The 26432-nt window shown below is 38.5% G+C and overlaps 1 protein-coding gene across 3 annotated transcripts in view; it reads right to left on the bottom strand.

The window, feature by feature from the left end:
• The window catches only part of Yes1 (YES proto-oncogene 1, Src family tyrosine kinase), a 75896-nt gene that overhangs the window by 38943 nt on the left and 10521 nt on the right, over positions 1–26432 (bottom strand). For all 3 annotated transcript variants that reach the window (NM_009535.3, NM_001205132.1, NM_001205133.1), the window contains exons 2-3: positions 7521–7793; positions 3017–3116 (exon numbers count right to left, since the gene is read on the bottom strand). In NM_009535.3, coding sequence (NP_033561.1) covers positions 3017–3116; positions 7521–7785 — 365 coding nt within the window. In that variant the 5' untranslated portion in view covers positions 7786–7793. The remainder of the gene's footprint in view (positions 1–3016; positions 3117–7520; positions 7794–26432) is intronic.

The raw sequence follows: 26432 nt of genomic DNA, 5'->3' as shown, positions 1-26432 counted from the left end.
TGAGTTTAAAGTTAGACTCGGCCATATAGCAAGACCCAGATTCAAATAAAACAAACATGTATGCTTCTAAAATGTTATCCAAAAACTGGTATCAGTTTAATATTATGATTCAAAACATGAGAACTATATATTGTTTATAATATATTGACCTTGGCTTTTCCAAAATTTCTAATTTGCTAAACACATGAAACTCAAGAAGAACTAAGACCAAAGTGTGGACACTTTGCCCCTTCTTAGAATTGGGAACAAAACACCCATGGAAGGAGTTACAGAGACACAGTTTGGAGCTGAGACAAAAGGATGGACCATCTAGAGACTGCCATATCCGGGGATCCATCCCATAATCAGCTTCCAAACGCTGACACCATTGCATACACTAGCAAGATTTTGCTGAAAGGACCCAGATATAGCTGTCTCTTGTGAAACTATGCCGGGGCCTAGCAAACACAGAAGTGGATGCTTACAGTCAGTCAGCTATTGGATGGATCACAGGGCCCCCAATAGAGGAGCTAGAGAAAGTAACCAAGGAGCTAAAGGGATCTGCAACCCTATAGGCGGAACAACAATATGAACTACCCAGTATCCCTCCAGAGCTCGTGTCTCTAGCTGAATATGTACCAGAAGATGGCCTAGTCGGCCATCTTTGGAAAGAGAGGCCCATTGGTCGTGCAAACTTTATCTGCCTCAGTACAGGGGAACGCCAGGGCCAAGAAGTGGGAGTGGGTGGGTGGGGGAGCGTGTGGGGGGCTTTTGGGATAGCATTGGAAATGTAAATGAAATAAATACCTAATAAAAAATAATACAAAAAAAGTATCTCTAATGATATATATGTGATTTACTATTTGCATGCATTGTCCAAACTAAAACTTTTTAAAATGTTCTACGTGAATTTATTCTCTTTAAAAAGTGAATTAAGAAAGCTTTTGGTAATTAAACTATTTGCGAACAGATACTTTGATTACTAGTATCCTAGAATATGTTAAATCCTTTCATATATAAAGGCAGAAAACTAAATTACAAAGTCTTACTCTGTAGCCCTTGCTGGCTTATAGAACTTGTGGCAGTCCTGACTTAAACTAAAATTTTGTATTTGATCTTCGTTAGCAATCTCTGAATCACCCACTGTTACTAAATGCAATACAAACAGCAGTTCTTTATTTTTTAAGATTTATTTATTTTATGTATGTGGGTACACTGTTACTGTCTTCAGACACACCAGAAGAGGGTATCGTATCCTCATTACAGATGGTTGTGAGGCACCATGTGGTTGCTGGGAATTGAACTCAGGACCTCTGGAAGAGTAGTCGCTGCTTGTAATCGCTGAGCCATCTCTTCAGCCCCAACAGCAGTTCTAAGCTCAAGAACTGACTCTGGAACGTGGTTGGCCATTTTGATGGTATTAACACTGACACTTTGGAGTTGATGAATCTTTATTATGTTCATAAGCAGGATTTAACCAATATCTCTGGCATGTACCCTGGTGACAGTAACCACACTCCCACCCTGACTGTGACAACCAAAAATATCTCTAGACACTGCTAAATACCTTCTGTGTCATTCTGCCTCAAGTTGAGAACCACTGGTCTAAAAGAATGACAAGTAAGTTAAAAATGATAATTTACAATGTGAGGACAGCCATGGCTGAGGTTTGTAGAGTATCGTGTAAACCACCTAAGAGAAACACTGCATATAGCAGCAGGAGAGAGAAAAGGCAAGCAGAGGAACCGTGGAAAAAACAAACCAGAGAACTATCTTCTAAAGGATGAGGAGGTCTAACTTAAAGAGGAAAGAAACAAGGGCTCAGGACAGCATAGAGACAGAACACTGGCTCTGGACTCTATCCCATCATAAACAAGCAACCCTTCCACTCCACCAAAAAGAAAGGAAAAGTCATTCCAGAAAAAGAATTAGTATAGGTAGAGGTATAAAAAAGGTACAAAATACTGCAAATTGTAAATACTTCATTATGGCTGGATGGCAGAATGAGAAAGGATAGAAACACAGGGCAAATTCTCAGTGATTATTATTGTTGTCATTGCTCTTTTTAAATCTTTATGGCCATCATTAGCTATTGAAGGCTCTTAAGGCAAAGAGTCACAATCACAGCTCATGTTTATATTCTAGAACAGTAAGAAAGTGATAATACATGGTAAAACAAGAATGGAGGGAAAGATGACTAGAAGCAGAGAGGCCATAAGTGTGTGCTTTGAGAAGTTACAGAGTGGTTGCTATGCTTGCTAATGAAATTACAAAATCTGCTGCATAACAAGCATCAAATTTTCTATGGCAGACCAATAAATGACAAAGTCTAAGAGTAACATAGGAAAAGCACAATTTGGTAAGTTTCAGAGTAAAAAGGTCCCATATCCAGCACCCCTCATAAGGTATTTTAAGTCATCTGATATTTATATAACTACAGATTTCTCTTCCCTTTTTACAAGGAGCATCATTTTGGAGACAGGAACTTGACATATATGTAGCCCATGATGACCTGGAATTCACTATGCAACCTAGACTAACCTCAAACTGAAGATCTTCTTGTCTTAGCCTCTCCAGTCATGGGGTTATAGATATATACCATCACACCCACAACTCTTTGTTCTAAAATCTCAATTGTTTACAGACTAACTCCATGAGTATGACTTGCAAAATAGTAACTTCTGCCTATAGCAATGTATCTCAAGGCAAATGCATCATCCAACACAGGGACAAAGATTCATACCCCACCACTCGCATCTCTGTATCATCAACTCCATCAGTGGTCCAATGTAGAGACCAGGTTTCTCTCTTAGAAAATACACACAAGGGGCTGGTGAGATGGCTCAGTGGGTAAGAGCACCCAACTCTCTTCCAAAGGTCCGGAGTTCAAATCCCAGCAACCACATGTGGCTCACAACCATCCGTAACGAGATCTGACTCCCTCTTCTGGAGTGTCTGAAGATAGCTACAGTGTACTTACATATAATAAGTAAATAATAAATCTTAAAAAAAAAAAGAAAATACACACAAAACTTACGTATTGTTAATTATTTGAAATCGTTCACCCTTCTTAAAGGAAAGGTCTTCTGTAGTTCTAGCTTCATAATCATACAAGGCCACAAATATAGTGACACCACCTGGCATGGGGAAAAAAGACCAAGGTAAATGATGAATGCATAGAAGAAATAAACAACTATTGCCAGTAAAAGCTTAAGCTCAGTTTCCTCCCTGCTCTAGTATTCACTTTTAGAAGTTAGATATGAGTAGATGTTTTCTTAAGGCTTCCAGTGAAACAATTGTACTGCATAAGTTCTAAAATTCCATAAACTGAAAAAAATGTAATTTCACTTAAGTAGCAACATTTCTGGCTTGAAAAGACAGCCACACTGCAGATCAGTTCTTTCGAAGGGAAAGCACACAGACTACTGGCACTTGTCTTCAATTCCTTATCCACAACAGGAGGGAACTTCTGTCTATAACCATTAACAGCAATCATTAAGGTTTTCTTAAGGTTCACTTTATACTTGAAAATGTTATATTTGTCTTAAACATTAAAGGTATGTCTAGTATGAATTATATGGTACAAACTCAAAAAAATAGTCAGATCTAGCAATGTGTGAATATACTTAAAAGATGAACATATTTAACATCTAATATATTATTTGCAATTAGAATAACAGAGCAGATAAAAATAAAATAAAAATAACACTGCACTGTTTAAAATACTTCAAAGCAGTCTTAAAAATTCATTATGGCAATTTTAAAAGATAGAGATTATCAATTATAATAAAATGTTTTGAAACATAAATTACAGAATGGTTAAATCAACCTACATCATAATATTCATCTTTTTTAAGGGGGCAGGAAACTTAAAATCTACTTTTACCAACTTTCAGCACAATTTGTTGTTACTAAGCAGAGTCACAAGGTTGTACAATAGAATTCTTCAATTTGTTTCCTCTCAAAATTTGTTTTACCAACTTTTCCTGAGAAGGATAGGAAAGGTTCAAATCCTTAGCCTCCTACATGCAAAGTTAGTCTATCAGTGAGCTATACTTCTAGACTTGACCATCAATGAATATATTCTTTATGAGACAAAGCCTCACTGTGTGGACAAGGCCTAAATCCAGCTCATAGAGATCTGCCTGCACCTGTCTCCTGAGTACTGGGATTAAAAATGTGTTGCTACTACATCCAGTTTTGAACAACATAGTCTTAACTCAATTATGTATAAATTCTATCTAGTACAACTCAATACTGACTTGGTGTATTCATTGTTAGTTTATAGACATCAGTCCTTCCAAGGAATGGGAGACAGAAAAAGCAGGTAGTAAAATTACAAATAAGTGATAAGTCCAAATACTGTGACATGGAAAATGAATTATAAAACTTGCTGCCTCTAAATATCAAGTAGTAGATAGAAAAGCACAGGTGTAAGGACACATCCATACACAGCATCAGCTCACTTGGCTGGCTTCTCCCCTCAGTTTTAGTCATCAATCAACTTGCTTATTTGACATGTCTACTTTACTGTCTAGTGAACATTTAAAATTTATTTTAAAAAATGAAGCTCTTGGATTTTCTTCTATAATCTCTATTTGCCCAACTCATTTCCCTCTAAGCAAAGGGAAGACTATTAGTTCTAGCTCTAAAGTGGACAGTTTACTTACTTCCCCACTTCTACTGTGGCCATCTCTCACAGGAATGCTGGCATCAGAAACTACCCTCTAACTGTTCCTACTCACCTTCACCATCATCCATTCTCCACAAAGCTGCTAGAGGGAGGTTTAAATATTTCTCAAGATTTACTTTTATTTAAGTATCTATGTATATGAATATAAGCCATGTGTATGCAGGTTACTGAGGAGGCCAAAGGAGGGTGTTACATGCAGTTTTGAGCTGCCTGACGTGGATACTAAGAACCAAACTATGGTCCTCTAGAAGAGCATCAAGTGCTCTTAATAGCTGAGCCCATCTTTATAGCCCCTATAGTGCTTTTAGAGAACAAAATCCTTTCTTTAAATCTAAAAGCTTCTTTATAGCTTTGAATAACACTCTAACTCATTCCTACAGTCTATGGTCCTTAGTACTAACTACTGTGTCCTGTCTGTCTAGTCTTATACAAGACTCCCATCTGTGTACACTGGTCTTCAAAAGTTCCAAGTCTATTTACTTCTTGAACTTTGTGTTTGTTATTTTTGTTATTTTGTTCTTTCCTTAGCTCTACAAATAGGTTTTATCTATCAATCAAATATCAATTCAAGAGATTTCTTCCTAAGGTGGCTTTCTATGCCAACTACAGGGCCTTCACCAATCATCTTGTTTTTGCCATCACAATACTTAAGCACCAGTATTGATTACTGTTTAGTTGTTTATTCACTAATTATTATTCAACTATTATAATGTAAACTCCACCAGGTTCAGAAGCTTTGTTTGTGTTACTCACCGCTCTATACCTTGTATAAGACACTGTTGTTGTTGGGTTTTTTCAGCTATTAAATAGACATCTATGAATGAGGTACTTCATGTTAAGAAAACTGCTTGGAGTATTTCACATAAGAAAATTGCTTTAAGTATTGGGAGTGAATCTGGGAAGAGTTGTGGGGTGGATTGTGAGAGGTGAAAATGATCAAAATACATTGTATGCATGCATGAAATTTGCAATGAATAAAAATGCTGTATTTTTAAAAATTGCTTTAAGTAACTAAAAAATGTCTTTTTATATCAACATTTATTTACTCTAGCCATTTTGAATTACTACCTTTCCCAAGTAATTTCAAGGTTTGTGTTAATAACTATCAGAAATAGAACCATGGTCTTTGATTACTTTTAGTATTTACAGCTGGGAGGCTGAAATTAGGACTGTGATTGACTGTGATGTCTACCACTTTTCAAATGCTATCTAAATTGATTCAGTGTATGGCAGTCCTCTGGCTACTGCTCCTGAGGTGCAGACTGGGAAAGAGCAATGTTCATATAGTCTATGCTTGGAGAAAAATGACGTTCCTCCTTTGGGGCTGCAGACCCTTCAGCTCCTTGGAAACTTTCTCTAGCTCCTTCATATGGGACCCTAGGCTCAGTCCAATGGACGGCTGTGAGCATCCACTTCTGTATATGCCAGGCACTAGCAGAGCCTTTCAGGAGAGAGCTATATCTTGCCAAGGCCAGGAAGCAGGAGTGGGTGAGTTGGTGAGCAGGGGGAGGGAGAGGATATGGGGGAAGGGAGTTTTTGGAGAGGAAACCAGGTACAGGTACGAGGGATAACATTTGAAATGTAAATAAAGAAAATATCCAATAAAAAAAGTCTCTTAAGTCCCCACTAATGATTAATAAAGACATGAGCCATTCCATTCCTTGGTAGTTGTTTACACCCAAGGCTAAGAAGGGCACCCCAAGATTAAAGAAGGGATGAAAGTAACTGCATGCCTTCCTGACATCACGGACCTCTCTCTCACATCCGGGAATCCCAAAGCTCATTCTTTCCTAAGCCAGCTGTGCTTTGTTATTTCAAGAGAAAAGAGTCCTACTATATAAGATGCTGGGCAAAGGATCTTATTTTCTTTCTTTTTAAAGTCTATACTTTTAGGACTTCTTGATTCCATAGCAACTATCACTTCTTGCCATCCTCTGAAAGAAAATGACAATGTTATAAATGGAGTTCTGGATTAGGGTACCAAATCTGTTGCTTATCAACTGTGACTCTGGAGGAAAACTACCCTAACTATGAACTGTAGGACTTTCCTTTTTAAAATCCATACCTGGACCAGTGAAATGGCTCAACTATTAAAGGTGCTTGCTGTCAACACTGATAATCCTCAGAACCAATGTGGTAGATTCCTGCAAACTGTCCTCTGACTTCCACATATATATTATGAGGCATGGAAGAGCACACAAAATAAGTAAATTAATAAAGCCACTATCTGATAGAAACAGTGTGCTACTGTTACTAAACTGATGTGTAATTAACACTTATTAAATAATAGAGCACTCGATAGCACTTTACAGTTGTCAAAAACTAGTAAATTGCTGAGGAAAAAAAAGGATTCTTTTAAATATCTGTTTTCCCAGTATCCGCCACATAGTAGCTGCTCAATAATTATTTGGATACTGAGTTAATGAAACACTTTATGGTAGAATTTCGGTAAATAGTCATTATTACCAAATTTCTCAGAATCCTATATATACATTAAGACTCCGGAGCTAGAAATAAGCTTCAGGGCAACACTTAACTAGCATGTTATGGTAACTAGCACGTTATGGTAACTAGCATGTTATGGTAGAGGCCTTGCTTTTGATTTCCAGTTCTACAAAAAAAAAAAAAAAAAAGAAAAAAAAGAAAAAACTAAAAATTTGAGGATGAGGTGGGTACACAGTGGGATCCTACCTCAAAAATTAAAGCCTGCCCTTTGTTAGAGAACTTATTTGCTCACACACATTTTGGGAAGTCTGCTAACAAGATTGTTTTTTCCCTAGCAGTGGCCAGATCTGAAGTATGTAAAGGCCAAGGTTATATTTTCTGCAACTATCCATTTAAATCTCACCTGTTAAACCTGTAGGATATGAACTTGACACCACTGAGAATGAGGAAGACGCTCCTCCAAAAGGAGTCACCCCTGAGGACCCTCCAAAGGGTGTCATGGAAAGACTGTTAAAATTAACTGATGCTCCCTTTGTGGAAGAGGTCGGGGCAACTGTAGCATGTTCCACTCCATAATGACTGGCACTTGGGCTTACAGGCTCTGTAAGATTTTCCGGTGTGTATTTTATGGCTGGACTTTTGTTTTCTTTACTTTTAATGCAGCCCATTATCAAATCTGCAGAGGCAATAAGGTAAGAATTTGAGAATTAGTTAATGTACAGGGAACTTTAGAAAGATACAATTGAGTCCAATGTGGTGGTCCATGCTACATGCTTTTAATTCCAGCAATCAGAAGGCAGAGGGAGGCGATCTCTGTGAGTTTGAGGTCAGCCTGGTCTACATAGCAGTTACAGATCAACCTGAAGGACAGCTTTGAACAAGGCACCCCATCTTCTTCCCTTACCCTGCAAAAGATGTTTTAAGAAAACAGCACAAAATAACAGAAAGAAACATGTGTTCAACCTCCCAGCCAATACAAACTTTAAATTATCCTTTTTGATTATCACTTTGGAAAGTTCTACCTCAATACTTAAGGCTGAATTTTATCCAAAATTATTAATATTCACAAAATATGTTAAATTGCAAAAATAGTATAATAAATTTACAAAAGTATCTAAATACAAAGTCTAAGTATTAAGGAAATATTAATAACTTAACTAAAATGTAAAAGAATAAGTCATATCAAAGAGTTAAAGATTTGAAAGAAAACACTAATTATTTTAAATCTGATAGCAGGATGATGATGAAATGTCCTATCAGTTCAAAAAAAGGATACTGTAATTACTGACCACCCATTTCCTCTGGCAGTTTCCTTAATCATTTTCCTACTTTCTTCATGCAGTAGGTGGTAATCACCTCCTAAACCACTCCTCTAATAACTACACATCCTCTCCCTTCTAGCTTCTAGAGCCGCACAACCTTCATCTGCCCACCTACTACTCTTACTATTACTGCAAAGTCTTCTATCACCATTCCTGACCGTTCTCCAACTCCTTCCTTTTAATACGCTCTTGGTCCATATAGTGAATATAAATACGTTTCTTCATGTCCCCTTTTCCTTAGTCAGATTAATCATCTAAACCCTGACTACTCTAATTTTTATATACCTCTTTTTTTCCTCCTCTTTTCACCTATCCACATATCCTTTTCAATAGCACAGGACAGATCACCATTGGCAGTCTGGTTCCATCAGCACCCCTGCATTAACACATAGAAGCAACTACTGATGTCCATCTCATTTCACATATTATAAATATAAGGTGTGGTTTATTTTAAGTAACCACCAGGTGTAAACAAGAGTTTAGAGATATTTGGTGGTGGTAGTGGTGGTGTGGGGGAGTGAGATGATTTAGTGCAATGGTTCTCAACCTACAAGTTGTGACCTCCTTGGCAAACCTCTATCTCCAAAATATTTAATTATGATTAATAACAGTAGTAAAATTACAGTAACAACAAAAATAATTTTATGGCTGGGGGGGGGTCACCACAACATGAGGAAATGTAGAGTCACAGCATTAGCAAGGTTAAGAACCACTGGTTTAGTGGGTAAAAGGTCTTGCCACTCAAGCTGGGTGTGGTAGCATACACCTTTAATCCCAGCCCTCGGGGAGACAAAGGCAGAGGAGGCCAGCCAGGTCTATTACACAGAGAAATCCTGTATTGAAAAACAAAAACAACAGCAAAGAGCTTGTATTCCATAGGAACTCACATAAAAAGCCAGATGTGACAGCATGTGTCTGTAATCTCAGCACTCTACTGTAAAATGGGAAGCAGAGACGGACAACAGGCTGAAACCTTCTGAGCCAGCTAGCATGAAATAATCAACACAGGAGAAACAGGAGTGGCAAAGAGGCATGGATTGACTTTTTTCAGTTAAAGAGAATGGTTTAAATCACTCACTTCATGTATAAGGGTATTTTGTATGCATGTATGCCTGTGTACCATGTGTGTGCCTGGTACGAACAGAAGCCAGAAGAGTGTGTCAGATGCCCTGGGACTTGAGTTAGAGGAATTGTGAGCTGCCATGTTGGGAATCAAACCCAGGTCCTTTGGAAGAGTGCTCTTTACCACTGAAGTATCTCTTCAGCCAAATATAACTGACCTTTTTCTTTTTTTTTAAAGAACACCCTTGAAAGTTGTTCTCTGATTTTTACATGCATACCATGGTGTACATGTGCACACATAATAAATGAAGATTTTCAAAACACCAGATTTTTTTTTTTTATGGATTGCTCTGAGTTCCAAACTCAGACCTTATTAAGAGGCATGTGTTAGCATAAATTATTAGAGCACAAGAGAAGCTGGTCTCTCTTTTTAAAAAAGATCCCACACAAAGTATAAGAAACAAAATACTGTGAAATCTGAAAAGTAATAGAGGGGAGGGAAGTACAAAATACCAGGAATAGAAGAGCAGTTTAAGTGAGGAAAGGAAGCATTGCGAAGGAAGTGGATGGTACTGCAATTGTAAGATTCTTGTAGAATATGAACATATCTTAAAATGAAAATTATAGAAATCCTTTCTTTCAGATACTATCACAGTTTTTACATAAAATATTACCCCCCCATTTAACCAAGGAATAACTTAAATACATTCAAATGAATCCATTTTCATAAGAGGTTCAGTTGTGTTTTGTTAAATGTGCACAACTTTACACCTAACACTATAACTTACACTATAATGTTTTGATCATCCTTTCCTCAGACAATTCCCAACTAGAGCCTAGGTAACCACTAACCAGTTGCTTCTAATTCAAGATTCATCTCTTCTAGTATTTCACATAGAGGGAATCACAAAAGCAGTCTTTTGTGTCTTTTAAAAATTAAATACTGTGTATGAGATAGCTCCACAATTATAATTAGCTCATTAAATTTTATTGGCATTGTCCAGCTTTGAGCTATAAACATTCTGGTTACTAGTCTCTCCACCCTCAGCAACAGCTAGGAATGGAACTGGTTGGTCATGAGATGAAGTTAAAGACCCTTTTGCTCTATGAACCTGTTTATTTATCTGTTTTAATCTGTTCTACAGGAAGCCTCACATTCCTGTGAATCCCAGTTGCTTTACATATTTAACATTACCACTTCTTTCTCAAAAAGCCATGATACAGATACATGGGTCTAGATAGATCTAATAATACAGATACCATTTCACTAAACTTAGAAAGCTTTTCCTTTTTGATATCAAAAGGAAACCAACAACACAAAATGCATTTGGCCCAGTAGATGTTAAAACACATTTACTAAAAAAAAAAAAAAAACTATTAAATCCTAACAAGTTAACAATTAATTGGTTAACAAGTTAACCACTGAGTTATAATTTAGTGGTAGAAACAGTGGTCATAACCTAAGTAGCCAGCTACCCAACACCCTTACCAGTATCTAATCTGCCTCATTAAAGATGTTTCTTACTGCAGTAGACAACAGTTAATATAGAGGCTCACAACCAGTCAAAGTGCAGAAAATAAATGGCCATGGAATGTTTAATCCCAAATTGGGTTATCTGTCTCACCCACCCCTTTGCAGCCAGGACTGTTACACAGAGAAACTATGTCTCAAAAATAAATAAATTAATTTAAAAAAAAGACACAGCAAATTCTAATTTTGCTTTTTTTGTTTTGTTTTTTGTGTGTGTGTCTTTGTTTTTTGTTTTTGTTTTTTTTTTTGAGACAGGGTTTCTCTGTGTAGCCCTGGCTGTCCTGGAACTCACTCTGTAGACCAGCTACCCAACACCCTTACCAGTATCTAATCTGCCTCATTAAAGATGTTTCTTACTGCAGTAGACAACAGTTAATATAGAGGCTCACAACCAGTCAAAGTGCAGAAAATAAATGGCCATGGAATGTTTAATCCCAAATTGGGTTATCTGTCTCACCCACCCCTTTGCAGCCAGGACTGTTACACAGAGAAACTATGTCTCAAAAATAAATAAATTAATTTAAAAAAAAGACACAGCAAATTCTAATTTTGCTTTTTTTGTTTTGTTTTTTGTGTGTGTGTCTTTGTTTTTTGTTTTTGTTTTTTTTTTTGAGACAGGGTTTCTCTGTGTAGCCCTGGCTGTCCTGGAACTCACTCTGTAGACCAGGCTGGCCTCGAACTCAGAAATCTGCCTGCCTCTGCTTCCCAAGTGCTGGGATTAAAGGCGTGTGCCACCACGCCCAGCTCTAATTTTGCTTTTAAAATAAGCTTGTTTACTCCTAAAAGTTCATAGAATTGCATAGGCAAGCAATGATTTTCCAATAATTTATTGGAAAAAACATAAGTTTACTTTTTAAATTAACAGGCAAAACCCCAGATCATCTAAAATATTAGGTGTTGTTATGGCTTATGATGGTTAGTTTTAGTTGTAAGTTTGACCCGTCTAGAATCATCTGGGAAGTGAATTTCAATAAAATAATGTTTAAAGCAAGTTGGGAATGGGGATGGGGGTGGAAGTGAGAGGATTATCTTAAGAGAAGTGGGAAGACCTATTCACTCTGAGTGGCAAGAGTTCTTATAGAACCCAAGGCCACCAGCCAAGGGAGTACCACTCACAGTGGGCTAGACCCCATGAATCACTAAGAAAATTCCCTACAGGTTTGTGTACAGCCCAATCTTATGGAAGCATTTTCTTCCACTACCACCCCTGACCCTCCCACCCCAACCCACTCCAAGCAGCCCAAGCTACCTCCTCCTCCCCAAGCGTTAGAATCAATCATAATGAGGAGACTCTGTGTCTCCAAAAACCAACACTCCTGCTGATAAGAACTCCAGGTGCCTGTCCTTGAGACCTTAGAGAGATAACAAGCTCAAGAAGACCATTTTCTGTTTGGAAAAATAAAAGGTAAGCAGAGGTCAGGTCACAGACAGTTATGACTGGCCATAAAATTAGTCCTTGAACAGACACCCATTATCCCCTCCCACTTCAGTTCATTCCACCCTCTACTCCCCTTTTCTGTAAGTATTCACACTATTCCTATACCGTATGTAAACCCAATGTTTTCTGGGCTCAGGGTCGCTTGCCAGCATTCACGCAGTGAGTGCTAGGTGGGCGAACCGAGTTCGAACTTGTAAATAAAAGACTCTTTTGCAAGTTGCAGCAGACTTTACAATTCTTGGGCTCCCGTGGGTTTCCTGTGGACCTAGAGCATAACAGTATAAGAGCAGAGAGAGTTAAAGAGTGGCAAAAGTGGGAAATGAGTACATACAAATCCACTCTCTGCTCTCGACCATGATGTGACCAGCTGCTTCAAGTTTTGTCACCCAGATGTCTATGGTGGACTATAACCTGGAACTGTAAGCTAAAATAAACCCTTTCACACCCCAAGTTGTTTCTGTCAGAGTATTTTACACTTGCAACACTAACACAAGGTTTGAATCTGAAATGTTTCAAAAGGCTCATTTACTAATTGACAGGGTTTTCAGAAGTAACTGGACTTATTTTTTTTAGGATGCTTTTATTGCTATTTTAATCTATCCTACCCCTTTCTTTAGTGGGTCTTTTTTAGTTGTATTGTATTAGTGTGGATGTACCCTGCAGACAGTGAGACCAAGACTCCTGAAGGTCATCCTCTGGTTACTCTATATTGGCTAGCTTATTTCCTCATCTCTTCCCACTATGGCTAGGAGCCCCTGTTTACCTCTATTCTTAGACAGTCAGTCTTCTGACATTTGGAAAACTTCCCAGGTACAGGCTTCATAGGGTGGGGGGGAAAGACGAAAAGTCTGAGGAATCAATAGCACCTCCTAGTACTTGGCAGCAAAGTTCTAAGATTTTACCTTTGGTTTTAATAATCTGTGTGACTGGATCTTGAAGATCTTGGATCAATTCAATGATGGATTCATAATTCAAGGTCATCACTAGGAAAATGTCAGTGAAGGAGTTATCTTGTTCCTGGGTCTGCATTCTTTCCTCCTTCCCTCCATCCACACCCCTCTTTCTTTCTCCTTCCTGGATGCCATAAAGTAAGCATCTCTGCTCTTCCATATGCTCCATGACATAATGTTATGCCTCACCTTGACCCTAGTGCAGCTAACCAGGAACTAAAACCTCTGAAAATGTGAGTCAAAATGAACCTTTCTTCCTTTAATTGATTTCTCTTAGGTATTCTGACATATGAAAGTCAAGTCCAGTTAACAACAGATGCCTACACTCTTTTCCAGACACCCAAAGGCTCTTTGGAAACTGGTAAAGTTGTCTACAGGACATCCATTGGAATCTTTTCCAATATTTTCAAATTTATCATGTCCAAAGTAAGACTTGTCATTTTTCCTATCACAACAGACCACTCTATTTTTGTCACAAATCCTCTATGAATAGTGAGAACAGCACTCCCCTCTACCTTAGACACTTGAGAGGCACTTTGGTCTCATCCATCCATGCTTCTTTAGTCACTTAGTCACGAAGACCTGCCCAAACAACTCTATAATCTAGTTAAAATAAAACAAAACTTCTCCCCTCAACTAATTAATTACTACTTCCCTTGGCTACTACTGATCACGTACTGTCTAGATCATTCCAAAATCCTTGTGTCTCTAGTGTTAATTTGTTCTCCAATCTTTTTGATTACAAGTCATGGATAGCTTGATCCTTTCCCTTTCTGTAAAGTCTATTCCTTAACATGCTATACACAATTTACTCTCCTATGCTATATACAACTTCCCTCTCCTGGCTTTTTCATGTCTATTCTTGTATTTTATCTTTCTGATGTATCTTTTAGATTCTCAAGTGCACCACATTGTTTTCTTAGCTGTTTGGCACAATCTTTTATTTTATAGTTAGTTTATGACTCCTCCAGCCTTATCTTGTGTAGTCATGAAATCTTCCCTAAATACTCTTGTGTTCTCACAGCTCATTCTTTCCCCCACAGCATTTAACTTTGTGAACTTACATCACTGTCTGTTTATGCCTCCAACCTTCTCTGAATTCTAACGTAAGCATACTTTTTGGGCTACTTTATTGGGTTCTTATATCTACCACCCTTCTCCACACCAATCCCTTCCAATGTCCCAATATTATGTAGGTGAAAAAGAAAGAGGGGAAAGGGCCATAGATCTATTTAGAGTACTTCCTGCTGATTAGGAGCTTTGTGTTCAGCAGGAGTTCCCACTTCTGGGGTGTTCTGGCTCTTCTCAGGGGGATGGCATTTATACCCTCTCAAAAGTTCTCAGAATGCCATGTCACACACTTGCAGAAACTATTTTTGCAGCTGGCAAAGACATGCCCCTGCTAGAGTACAAGGCAAATAATAATCACCTGCTGTGAAGCACCCTCCTGTCCCACACATGGGATTAAAGCAAAAACATGTTCACATACTAGGTTTTTAAAGAAACCAAAATTCTCTTTATATTCTAAACTTTAGAAAATTTTTGGTGGCGGGGATAGGTAGGGATAATGTCTTGTATACTTTGTGGAAGCACTGCCAGCTAGTAAAAGGCAGGAAGTAGAAGGTGGCAGCTTGGGGCTGGAGAGATAGTTCAGCGGTTAAGAGCACAGACTGTTCTTCTGAAGGTCTTGAGTTCAAATCCCAGCAACCACATGGTGGCTCACAACGATCTGTAATGAGATCTGATGTCCTCTTCTGGTATGTCTGAAGACAGCGACAGTATAATAAATAAATAAATAAATAAATAAATAAATCTTTAAAAGAAAAAAAAAAAAAGAAAGAAGGTGGCAGTTCTAGTAGGAAGACTGGAACTCTGGGAAGATAGTCAGAGGCAGGAGATTTTGCCCTGGACTTGGAGGAGACCAACAAATGAAACTGAGAAGAGGTAATACAGACTAGAATAAATGGGTCATATAAGTTACAAGCTAGTCAAGGAAGGAGCCAAAGCTTATGGCCTAGGTATTTATTCATAAATAATTAAGTTTCAGAGTAGTTTAACTGGGAACAAAGAGGCCAAGGAGAAAAGCTCGTAGGTTGGTTTAATATCTATTCCACACAGTACTTTGTACATAGTACACGGATAAGAAATAACTTTGGGTTTGGATCTACAGTTCAGTTCCGGTTTGGCCACTTATTATGCTCTTTAATCTTTTCTAAACCCAACTTCTTCCCCACTTCCAACCCTGACTGAGCCCAAAACCTGCAAGAATAGTACCTATCTTGAAGTTGTAAGACCTACTAATATAGGCAAAAAAAATTAAAACATCCCTCAAACAAAACAAACAACAACAACAACAAAGACTCCACCATGTAACCTAATAAAAGAAGGTGTTTACTTTCATTAAGACTCCAGACCAAATCTAACTCACGGTCAAAAGAAAAAAACTTAAACCAGAAACTTAAGTCCCACCTTAGATTTGGATGGGGATGCACACACACACACACACACACACACACACACAGAGGAAAAAAAAACCCAAAAATCTTTTAAAATATATTAGGTCAATCCAGATATCCTAGGAGGCACTATTTCAAATTTTAAGCAAAATCTCAGTTTATTAGAAACCTTAAAAGCATGTGCAAACACAGGTGTCTGTACCCAACCTTTTGTGAAATGATTATCTAGATTAGGTTAGTCTCTAGGCATGTCAGATGGCATATTATTTAGATTAGGTTGAGGCAAGAAGATCCACCATGATGGCGCACGCCTTTAATTCCAGCACATGGGAGGCAGAGGCAGGTGGATTTCTGAGTTCCAGGACAGCCTGGTCTACAGAGTGAGTTCCAGGACAGCCAGGGTTACACAGAAAAACCCTGTCTCGGGAAAAAAAAAAAAATAGAGTAGACCTTGGGCACAAACTCTGCAGCCAGCCCCACAACACCCATAGGCAGCTCCACTCACAGGCGCTCTAATATGCCCTGGATCAGAGGATCACAGGATCACAGGAGCTTGATCACACCAGGATCATCTCAGGATCACAGGATCCCAGAATCACAGGATCCCAGAGACAGCTTGACTTGGAGGAGTTCTGACACAACCAGGATCACAGGAAGAACAGGCTCCAGTCAGACATAGCCAGGGCAGGTAACACTAGAGATAACCAGGTGGCGGGAGGCAAGTATAAGAACATAAGCAACAGAAACCAAGTGTCTTAGTCAGGGTTTCTATTCCTGCACAAACATCATGACCAAGAAGCAAGTTGGGGAGGAAAGGGTTTATTCGGCTTACATTTCCATACTGCTGTTGATCACCAAAGGATGCAGGACTGGAACTCAAGCAGGTCAGAAAGCAGGAGCTGATGCAGAGGCCATGGAGGGATGTTCTTTTCTGGCTTGCTCAGCCTGCTCTCTTATAGAACCCAAGACAACCAGCCCAGAGATGGTCCCACCCACAAGGGGCCTTGCCCCCTTGATCACTAATTGAGAAAATGCCTTACAGTTGGATCTCATGGAGGCATTTCCTCAACTGAAGCTCCTTTCTCTGTGATAACTCCAGCTGTGTCAAGTTGACACAAAACTAGCCAATACAGCTGACCCCTTGTCAACTTGACACACAAACACATCACTAGTAAGCCTCAACCCTTACATTCTTATTCATCCCCAAGGTCTAAATAACTTTAAATGTCCCACAGTCTTTACATATTCTTAAAATTTCAATCTCTTTAAAATATCCATCTCTTTTAAAAATCCAAAGTCTTTTTAAATTAAAAGTCTCTTAACTGTGGGCATCACTAAAACAGTTTCTTCCTTCAAGAGGGAAAATATCAGGGCACAGTCACAATCAAAAGCAAAAATCAATCTCCAACCGTCCAATGTCTGGGATCCAACTCACGATCTTCTGGGCTCCTCCAAGGGCTTGGGTCACTTCTCCAGCCATGCCCTTTGTAGCACACGCGTCATCCTCTAGGCTCCAGATGCCTCTACTCCACTGCTGCTGCTCCTCTTGGTGGTCATCTCATGGTACTGGCATCTCCAAAACACTGCATGACCCCTTCAGTCCTGGGCCATCAATTGCAACTGAGGCTGCACTTTCACCAATGGCCTTCCATGGCCTCTCACAGTGCCAAGCCTCAGCTGCTCTGCTCAACTCCTTCATGCCTTCAAAACCAGTACCACCTGGGTGACCCTTACACGTTACCAAGTCCAGCCAGAGCACAAGGTACAACTTTGGCTATATCTGGAACGCAGCCACTGTGCTCTCAGAAAACACTTCCCAGAAGATGTCACCTCAATGATGCTGGTCTCTTCTTAATCACCGCTAATTTCTTAGCTCCAGCTAACCAGCATCAAAAGTCCCAGTAATGCAAAGTTTTTGCTTTAGTAGTTCTGGTATCTTGTTAATCACAGCTGATTCTTCAGCCCCAGCTAACCAGAACTACAGAATCTTCACAATCAAAACAGCAATGGCCCTGAAAAGAGTCTTTAATTTTCCCTCTGAAATTTCACAAACCAGACCTCCATCTTCTGCAGTGTTCTCAACATTATCTTCCAAGCTCCTACACAACATCTGACAGAGCTCTTAACAATGGATGGATCTTCAAGCCCAAAGTTCCAAAGTCCTTCCACAGTCCTCCCCAGAACATGGTCAGGTTGTCACAGGAATACCCCACTCTGCTGGTACCAATTTGTCTTAGTCAGGGTTTCTATTCCTGCACAAACATCATGACCAAGAAGCAAGTTGGGGAGGAAAGGGTTTATTCGGCTTACATTTCCATACTGCTGTTGATCACCAAAGGATGCAGGACTGGAACTCAAGCAGGTCAGAAAGCAGGAGCTGATGCAGAGGCCATGGAGGGATGTTCTTTTCTGGCTTGCTCAGCCTGCTCTCTTATAGAACCCAAGACAACCAGCCCAGAGATGGTCCCACCCACAAGGGGCCTTGCCCCCTTGATCACTAATTGAGAAAATGCCTTACAGTTGGATCTCATGGAGGCATTTCCTCAACTGAAGCTCCTTTCTCTGTGATAACTCCAGCTGTGTCAAGTTGACACAAAACTAGCCAATACACCAAGTTTACCTGGAATCATCAGAACCCAATTCTCCCACCATAGCAAGTTCTAGATACCTCAACACACCGGAAAAGCAAGATTCAGATCTAAAATCACTTCTTCTTATGATGATAGAGGACATTAAGAAGGACATAAATAATTCCCTTAAAGAAATGCAGGAGTACACAGGTAAACAGCTAGAAGCCCTTAAAGAGGAAACAAAAATTCCTTAAAGAGTTACAGGAAAACACAACCAAACAGGTGAAGGAAAGGAACAAAACCATCCAGGATCTAAAAACGGAACTAGAACAATAAAGAAATCACAAAGGGAGACAACCCTGGAGTTAGAAAACCTAGGAAAGAAATCAGGAGCCATACATGCAAGCATCACCAACAGAATACAAGAGATAGAAGAGAGAATCACAGATGCAGAAGATACCATAGAAAACATTAACACACAACAGAGAAAGAAAACGCAAAAAGCAAAAAACTCCTAACCCAAAACATCCAGGGAATCCAGAACACAATGAGAAGACCAAATGTAAGGATAATAGGTATAGAAGAGAGTGAAGATTCCCAACTTAAAGGGCCAGTAAATAACTTCAATAAAATTATAGGAGAAAACTTCCCTAACCTAAAGAAAGAGATGCCCATGAACATACAAGAAGCCTACAGAACTCTAAATAGACTCGACCAGAAAAGAAATTCCTACCGACACATAATAATCAAAACACCAAATGCACAAAACAAAGAAAGAATATTAAAAGCAATAAGGAAAAAGGTCAAGTAACATATTAGAATTACATAAGACTTCTCACCAGAGACTATGAAAGCTAGAAGATCCTTTGCAGATGTCATACAGACCCTAAGAGAACACAAATGCCAGCCCAGTCTACTACACCCAGCAAAACTCTCAATCATCATAGATGGAGAAAACAAAGATATTCCATGACAAAACCAAATTTACACAATATCTTTCCACAAATCCAGCCCTACAAAGGATAATAGATGGAAAACACCAACACAAGGAGTGAAACTACACCCTAGAAGAAGCAAGAAAGTATTCTTTCAACAAACCCACACAAACATAATTCCACTTCTAACAAGAAAATTAACAGGAAGAAACAATCACTTTTCCTTAATATCTCTTAATATGAAAATTAATATTACCAACATATCCTAATCGATTGAGATTCAAAAATATGAGGAATTAGAAATTTGTCAGCTGTAGCCGGGCGTGGTGGCGCACGCCTTTAATTCCAGCACTCGGGAGGCAGAGGCAGGCAGATTTCTGAGTTCGAGGCCAGCCTGATCTACAGAGTGAGTTCCAGGACAGCCAGGGCTATACAGCGAAATCCTGTCTCGAAAAACAAAACAAACAAACAAAACAAAACAAAACCCAACAAAAAAAATTGTCAGCTGTCATCCCATGGTCTCTCTAATTTGGTAATGGGAGAAATAGGTCCAATATTGTACAATCCATATATAATTTCTGCTTGTTTGTACGTGACAGGGTCTTGGTGTGTGCCACATAATGGTCTTGAAATCATGCTTCTCCTATCTCAGCCTCTCTATTAGTAGGATTGTTTATTTGATGTTTTTACACTATAGTATGGTTTTCAGAACAGCTTACACATTTCAAAATTATTTATACAGCCAAAAGAAATGTAGACAATTAATTTGGGAGGTGGCTTGTAAGAGAACAGCAAAGAGTAAGACTGAAGGCTTTGCTTGGTATTTATAATCAGTGTATCAATTTTGAAGAAGAGGACTTTATAAGTTACTCTTATTCTGAAATGAATGCTTTTCAAAATCATCACAGCCAAGGAACTAGAATCTTACCCTCACCTAATGTCTGTGCCACCCTCCAAGCAGAACCATTGTTCAATGAAACAGTTGATGAATGACTTCATGGATAGAACATCTTAATAAACACACCATTTTGGGTGTTTGGGTTTTTAATTTTTAAATTTTTTATTTTTTATTTGTATTTTTAAATATACCACTGGCTATAATGTGCTACTATTTTAAGAATACCTGTTCAGATTTAATGTGCTTACACAACATCCTGGATAGTCTTTATGTTGATGTGACATGGGCTAGAGTTAGAGTCATTGGGAAGAGTAAAATTGAGAAAAGGGCCCTACCAAATTGTCCCGTGGGCAAGTCTGTGAGAATTTTCTTGATGGTTGGTTGATGTGGTAGGGTGCAGTCCATTGTGGGTGCTACCACTGTCACTGAGTATGTGGCCCTTACCTGTGTAAGAAAGCAGACTGAGAAAGCATGAAGAAGCCATGAAGCAGTACTCCTCAATAGCCCCTGCTTCAGTTCACGCCTCCAGGTACCTGCCCTGCTTGACACACAATTTCTTAAATGAATGTAACCTGTTCCCTCAAGTCAAACAGCTTTGACTGTAGCAGGAAATCTGTATCCAAAAATCGTGCCTACAATTCATCCCTTGGTGCAGCAGAACTGCCAATTCTAAGCTTATCTACTATGGAGGTAAAATCCTTTGGGACGTGAGGGACATTCACATACAGCCTTATTACAATGAATTCCAATGTCCAAAAACTGTTCTTATTTTGGGTTTGTACCACAGTAAGAGCCAAGATTTTAAGCTCTACTAAAAACAAAACAAAACAAAACAAACAAAAAACTTTATCTATTTATGTTCATTAAAAAAACCCTAGGGCTGGTGAGATGGCTCAGTGGGTAAGAGTACCCGACTGCTCTTCCAAAGGTCCAGTGTTCAAGTCCCAGCAACCACATGGTGGCTCACAACCATCCGTAACAAGATCTGACGTCCTCCTCTGGTGTGTCTGATGACAGCTACAGTGTACTTACATATAATAAATAAATAAATCTTTAAAAAAAAAACCCTAATAGTGATATATTATTATAAAATATCATGCAGTTAATATATTTGGAGTTATTTGAAATTTATACTGAGAAAAAGAATGCATTTTCACTATTGCTGTAGACAAACATCTACATAAGACTGTTTAATTGATTGTTGTTTTATATCAAACAACTTTTATAACTCTTTTTTTTGTTTGTTTGTTTGTTTGAGACAGGGTTTCTCTGTGTAGTCCTGGCTGTCCCGGAACTCACTCTGTAGACTAGGCTGGCCTCAACTCAGAAATCCGCCTGCCTCTGCCTTCCGAGTGCTGGGATTAAAGACGTGCACCACCACGCCCGGCTATAACTCATTTTTATTGTTACAATATTTTATAAATTTTAAAGAATATGATAAAAAAATGAAAGACATTGCAAGTTCTGAAGGACGGTGGCTCTCCAGGAGGAGTTGGGGAACAAAAGGGAAAGAAGAATGTGATGTAAGTCTAATTACTCAAAAACTGTTTTTAAGTGTTAACAAATTCAGAAATTATGTATCTCTTCTCATCATAATGCAATAAAACTTAAATCAAAGGGGGGGGGGAAGACAGCATATCAAAAATGTTCCAGGGCTGGAGAGATGGCTCAGCGGGTTAAGAGCACTGACAGCTCTTCCAGGGGTCATGAGTTCAAATCCCAGCAACCACATGGTGGCTCACAACCATCCATAATGAGATCTGATACCCTCTTCTGGGGTGTCTGAAGACAGCTACAGCGAGCAATTGGGACTGGAGTGAGAAGAAAAAGTGTCTGAAGACTTCTACAGTATACTTACATATAATCAATTAATAAATCTTAAAAAAAAAATGTTCCAAAGCTGGGCTGGAAAGATGGCTCAGCGGTTAAGAGCACTGACTCCTCTTCCGGAGGTCCTGAGTTCAAATCACAGCAACCATATGGTGGCTCACAACCACCCATAATGAGATCAGATGCCCTCCTCTGGTGTGTCTGAAGACAGCTACAGTGTACGTACATATAATAAGTAAATAAATCTTTTAAATAAATAAATGTTCCAAAACTCATGTTGAAATTGTGAGAAATTATGGTGATACAGACTACATATGACCATAAGGTGTTTGAGAAGATCATGAAAGGCTCCTCCTTTGAGTGGATTAAACTGTTTCTCAATAATAAACTAATGGTTTGTTTCCAGATTGGGTTTCTTGTCAGAGCCAGTTTGAAGTTATCTCTTGTATCTCTTCCTATGTGATGCTCAGCGCCACACCAGGACTCTATAGTGTCTCTGTCAACAAGGCTCTCATCAGATACAACCCTCATTATTAGACATTCCCAGCCTTTAAAACAGTAAGATGAATAAACCTTTAGTTTCTATAAGCTACCAGTCCCTGTACTGTTAATAACAAAACAGACTAAGACAATATAATATAGACAATATTATAATATAGACAATGTAAGACAAATAATGAATTCCTGGAATTCATAGGATGTGATCTTGGGGAGTCATGACTTAGGCTTTCATAGCGCCTACACTAGCAAATTAGCATATAGTCTCTCAGTATCCACGGAGGAACAATACCAATATACTCAAAATATAATCAGGATGCCAAAATCCATGGGCTCTCAAGTCTCTTATAGAAAAGGGTGAACTATGTACATGTAACCTACTTATTTTCTCACTTATACTTTAAAATTATCTTTCTATTAGCTGGTAATATGCAAGGTAATATGGTAATATGATAATAATGACAAGGAAAGTCTTCACGCTCAGTACAGATACAGCTTATTTCAACACCTCCCCACCCTGTGGTACTAAAGGTTGAACCCAGTGTCTTAGGTAATGTTAGCAATCTATCATTGAACTATATCCCTAACCCCTAAGTCATATTGTTGGCTGTATCTGAGGTTATAGAGCACAAAGATAACGACAGACAGCTATTGTTAAAGTCCAAACACCATGTTTTGAATAAAATAAGGTGAACTCTGTAGTAAGTAATACAACCTGCTCCCCCTTCTCTATCTTCTTTTTTTCCTTTTTTCTTTTCTTTCTTTTTTTCTTTTGTTTTGTTTTGTTTTTTAGAGAGACAGGGTTTCTCTGTATAATGGTCCTAGATGTCCTGGAATTTACTTTGTAGACCAAGCTGGCCTCAAACTCACAGAGATCCACCTACTTCTTCCTCTAGAGCACTGAGATTAAAGGTGTGTATTACCATGCTAGGCAATTTGGATGTTTTCATTTATTAATTTAACTCTCAAAGTAAAGCAATGAGTATTAGTCAATAGGATTTAACTCTTTTTACTAGGTCATAGAAGAAAATAAGCCAATAAGAGACACAGTGTCTCTTCATCTTCCCCCTTTGAAATTTGGATTACTAATACTGACAAGAAGCGGCCCTCTATACAGCAATTACCAAAACTTCCAGGGTTTAAAGATGGAAGAGTTGAGTGATTTCCTTCTCTCCCACACCACTAAACACTAAAGTCTTTTTTCCTCCTTTTTGTCCCACACTGGAGAGGAGATGCTACATGAGTGCTAAGTTTGATCAATGCATACAAAGAACTACGGAAAGTTGGAATAGGATCTTTGTCTATTATTATGGTTAGCCCAGAAATTGATCTGTAATATTTACTACTAGAAATATTATTATTAACATACATGTGGTCATTCATTCCCTTAGTAAAATTACTTGACTCAGTGAATGTTCAAGGCATTTCAGAAGGCATTACAAAAATTGAGCTGACAGATGCATATATTCCTAGCATAGACAAAACAAGGTGACCTACTGCTTTCTTGAGTGCCCTTTATGTGGTCTTTAGTGGGTTTTTTTTTTCCATTTTTGTACATTTTATTTTGCTATTTAAATGTCCCCACTGGGATTTAGGGTTCATGGTGAAGTATGCCTAGATGAAAGAAGAGGCTATGGAAATAACTCAGTTAGTAAACTATTTGCTGACTAAGCATGAAAAACCTGAGTTCTGATCTCCATCATCCATATCAAAACCAGAGTGGCAGAACATGCTTGCAATCTCAATGTTGGGGAATACTGTATGAATGACACTATCCCTAGGAAGATGAGAACAAATATCTACACACCCCAGACAGGGAACCAATGACACAGACCAAGTTCAGATACTACCAAAGTTCAACTTGATGAACGAATAAGTTTTACCAGGGTTGCTTATAGGAATATGGGTGAGGGCTTACTTGTAATAAGACCATAAATGACTTAAAGACAGCTACATCACCGAGAGCCCATGCAAGCATGAAGGCTGGAAACCAGAGCCACATTGCACAGCCTACAAGCAGAGTGTCCTTTCCTGGTAGTCCATTGGTCTACACCTCTTATAAACAGCTGTGCTGGTCTATGCTTCTTTCAGGCAGCTAGGCTGGTCTGAGTCTCTTCAAGAGAGTCTGAGAGTCTTTCAGGTATTGGCTTGTCTTGAGAATAATTCTCAGTCTTTACTGCTTATACATTCTTGGAGAATCTGGTCAGTTTCAGGGACTCCCAAAAGCTATTTTGATTTACTTCATAGCTAAGGAGATTCTGTACAGGCTGGAGTGTTTTCCCTCCTCTTAGAACATCCTGTTGTTCCATTTTCCTTTTTACATCCTGTATCTTAAGAAGGTTCCCTCCAAAATGGAAGGTTTTGATCTCAGGAAACTGCTGTACAATATGGAAGAAGAAACAGAAGGATCCTTAGAACTTACCTGTCTAGTCAATCACTGAGTTGTGAAAGAGACCCTGCTTCAAAAATATACAGATGTATATTTATTTTCAAAAAAATATACAGATGTATATTTATTTTCAAAAATAAAAATATACAGATGTAAAAGTCTAAGCTGTACCTTACAGAGAAAACAGAAGTGTCAAAGAGCTGTACTTAGCATGAACTAAAGTATTATTTTTCTGAGTTCGATGTTACCAAATCAATAATATAATTTAAGGTATGTTTAAGCTGAAACACAAGTAGCAGTTACAGTTTATTTGCAAAAGCTCCTATGATCCTAACTCTAGGCTTCTCCTAAGGATGTAGCTGGTAACTTATGTTAAAGAGATTTTATAGAACATAACCAGAAATAATTATTTTGTGCTCTAGCTAAAGTTCTGCTGCTGTGATAATCACTCTGACCAAAAGCAACTTAAGGGATGAAAGGGCATTATTTCAGCTCACAGGTCATTGTCTGTCACTGGGAAGTGAGAGCAGGAACTCAAACAAGAACCTGAAGCAGAAACCATTAAGGAACACTGCTACTTGGTTGCCTCATTCACTCTCTGGCTCACGGTTAGTTAGCTTTCAAATATAGCCCAGGACCACCTGTCAAAGGAATGATGCCACCCACAGTGGACTAGGCCCTCTCACATCAATCAAAAATCAAGACAATACTTAACATACATGGTTTCAGGCCAGTATGATCTGTGCAATAGTTCAGTGGAGGGAGGCTCTCTTCTTGAGAGATGTATGCTGTGTCAAGTTAACAGTAAAAATTAACTAGAACATTTTGTATATATAATTTATTTTGATAGAAAATATTATTATAAATAGGTTAGATGTTTTATTTTGTTTGAAGCTGGGGACTGAACCTGGAGCCTCACATGATAAACACACGATGTTAACACCCAGCTATAATACCCTTAGCTCCAAATATGTTAAGTGTAATGTATATCAAATTTCCCTCTAATAAAAATTTATGTAAAGGAAAAATCTAAATGCTGTTGTTTTAATTAATTTTTGCAGAGCTAGGGATCGAATCTGAAGGCAATCACTTCACAGGTGAAGACACCAAATCTAATGACTAAGTTTGTTTGATTCCCTGGGATCCATGTGTCCATGTAGTAGAAGAAAAGAACCAACTCCTGAAAGTTGTCCTCTCATTGCCTCACACATTTACCTGGGTGTATGTGAACACACACACACGAAAGGATAGAGGAAAGAGATACTTTATTTTTAAAAAGCCAAGAAAAGAAATTAAGCACTCCATTTATAAAATAAGAACTTTCATGGAACAGAAACAGAAGAATCCTTCCATAACATTATTTCTATATCTAAAGCTCAAAGAAATTTTGGAATCACTACTTAGTGACAAATATTAGAAATACTTTCATTAAAACT

Source organism: Mus musculus, chromosome 5 (genome assembly GCF_000001635.26).
Source record: "Mus musculus strain C57BL/6J chromosome 5, GRCm38.p6 C57BL/6J".
Lineage (NCBI taxonomy): Eukaryota > Metazoa > Chordata > Mammalia > Rodentia > Muridae > Mus > Mus musculus.
The sequence above is the reverse complement of the archived record's forward strand: the minus strand, read 5'-3'. Positions and strand labels throughout refer to the sequence as shown.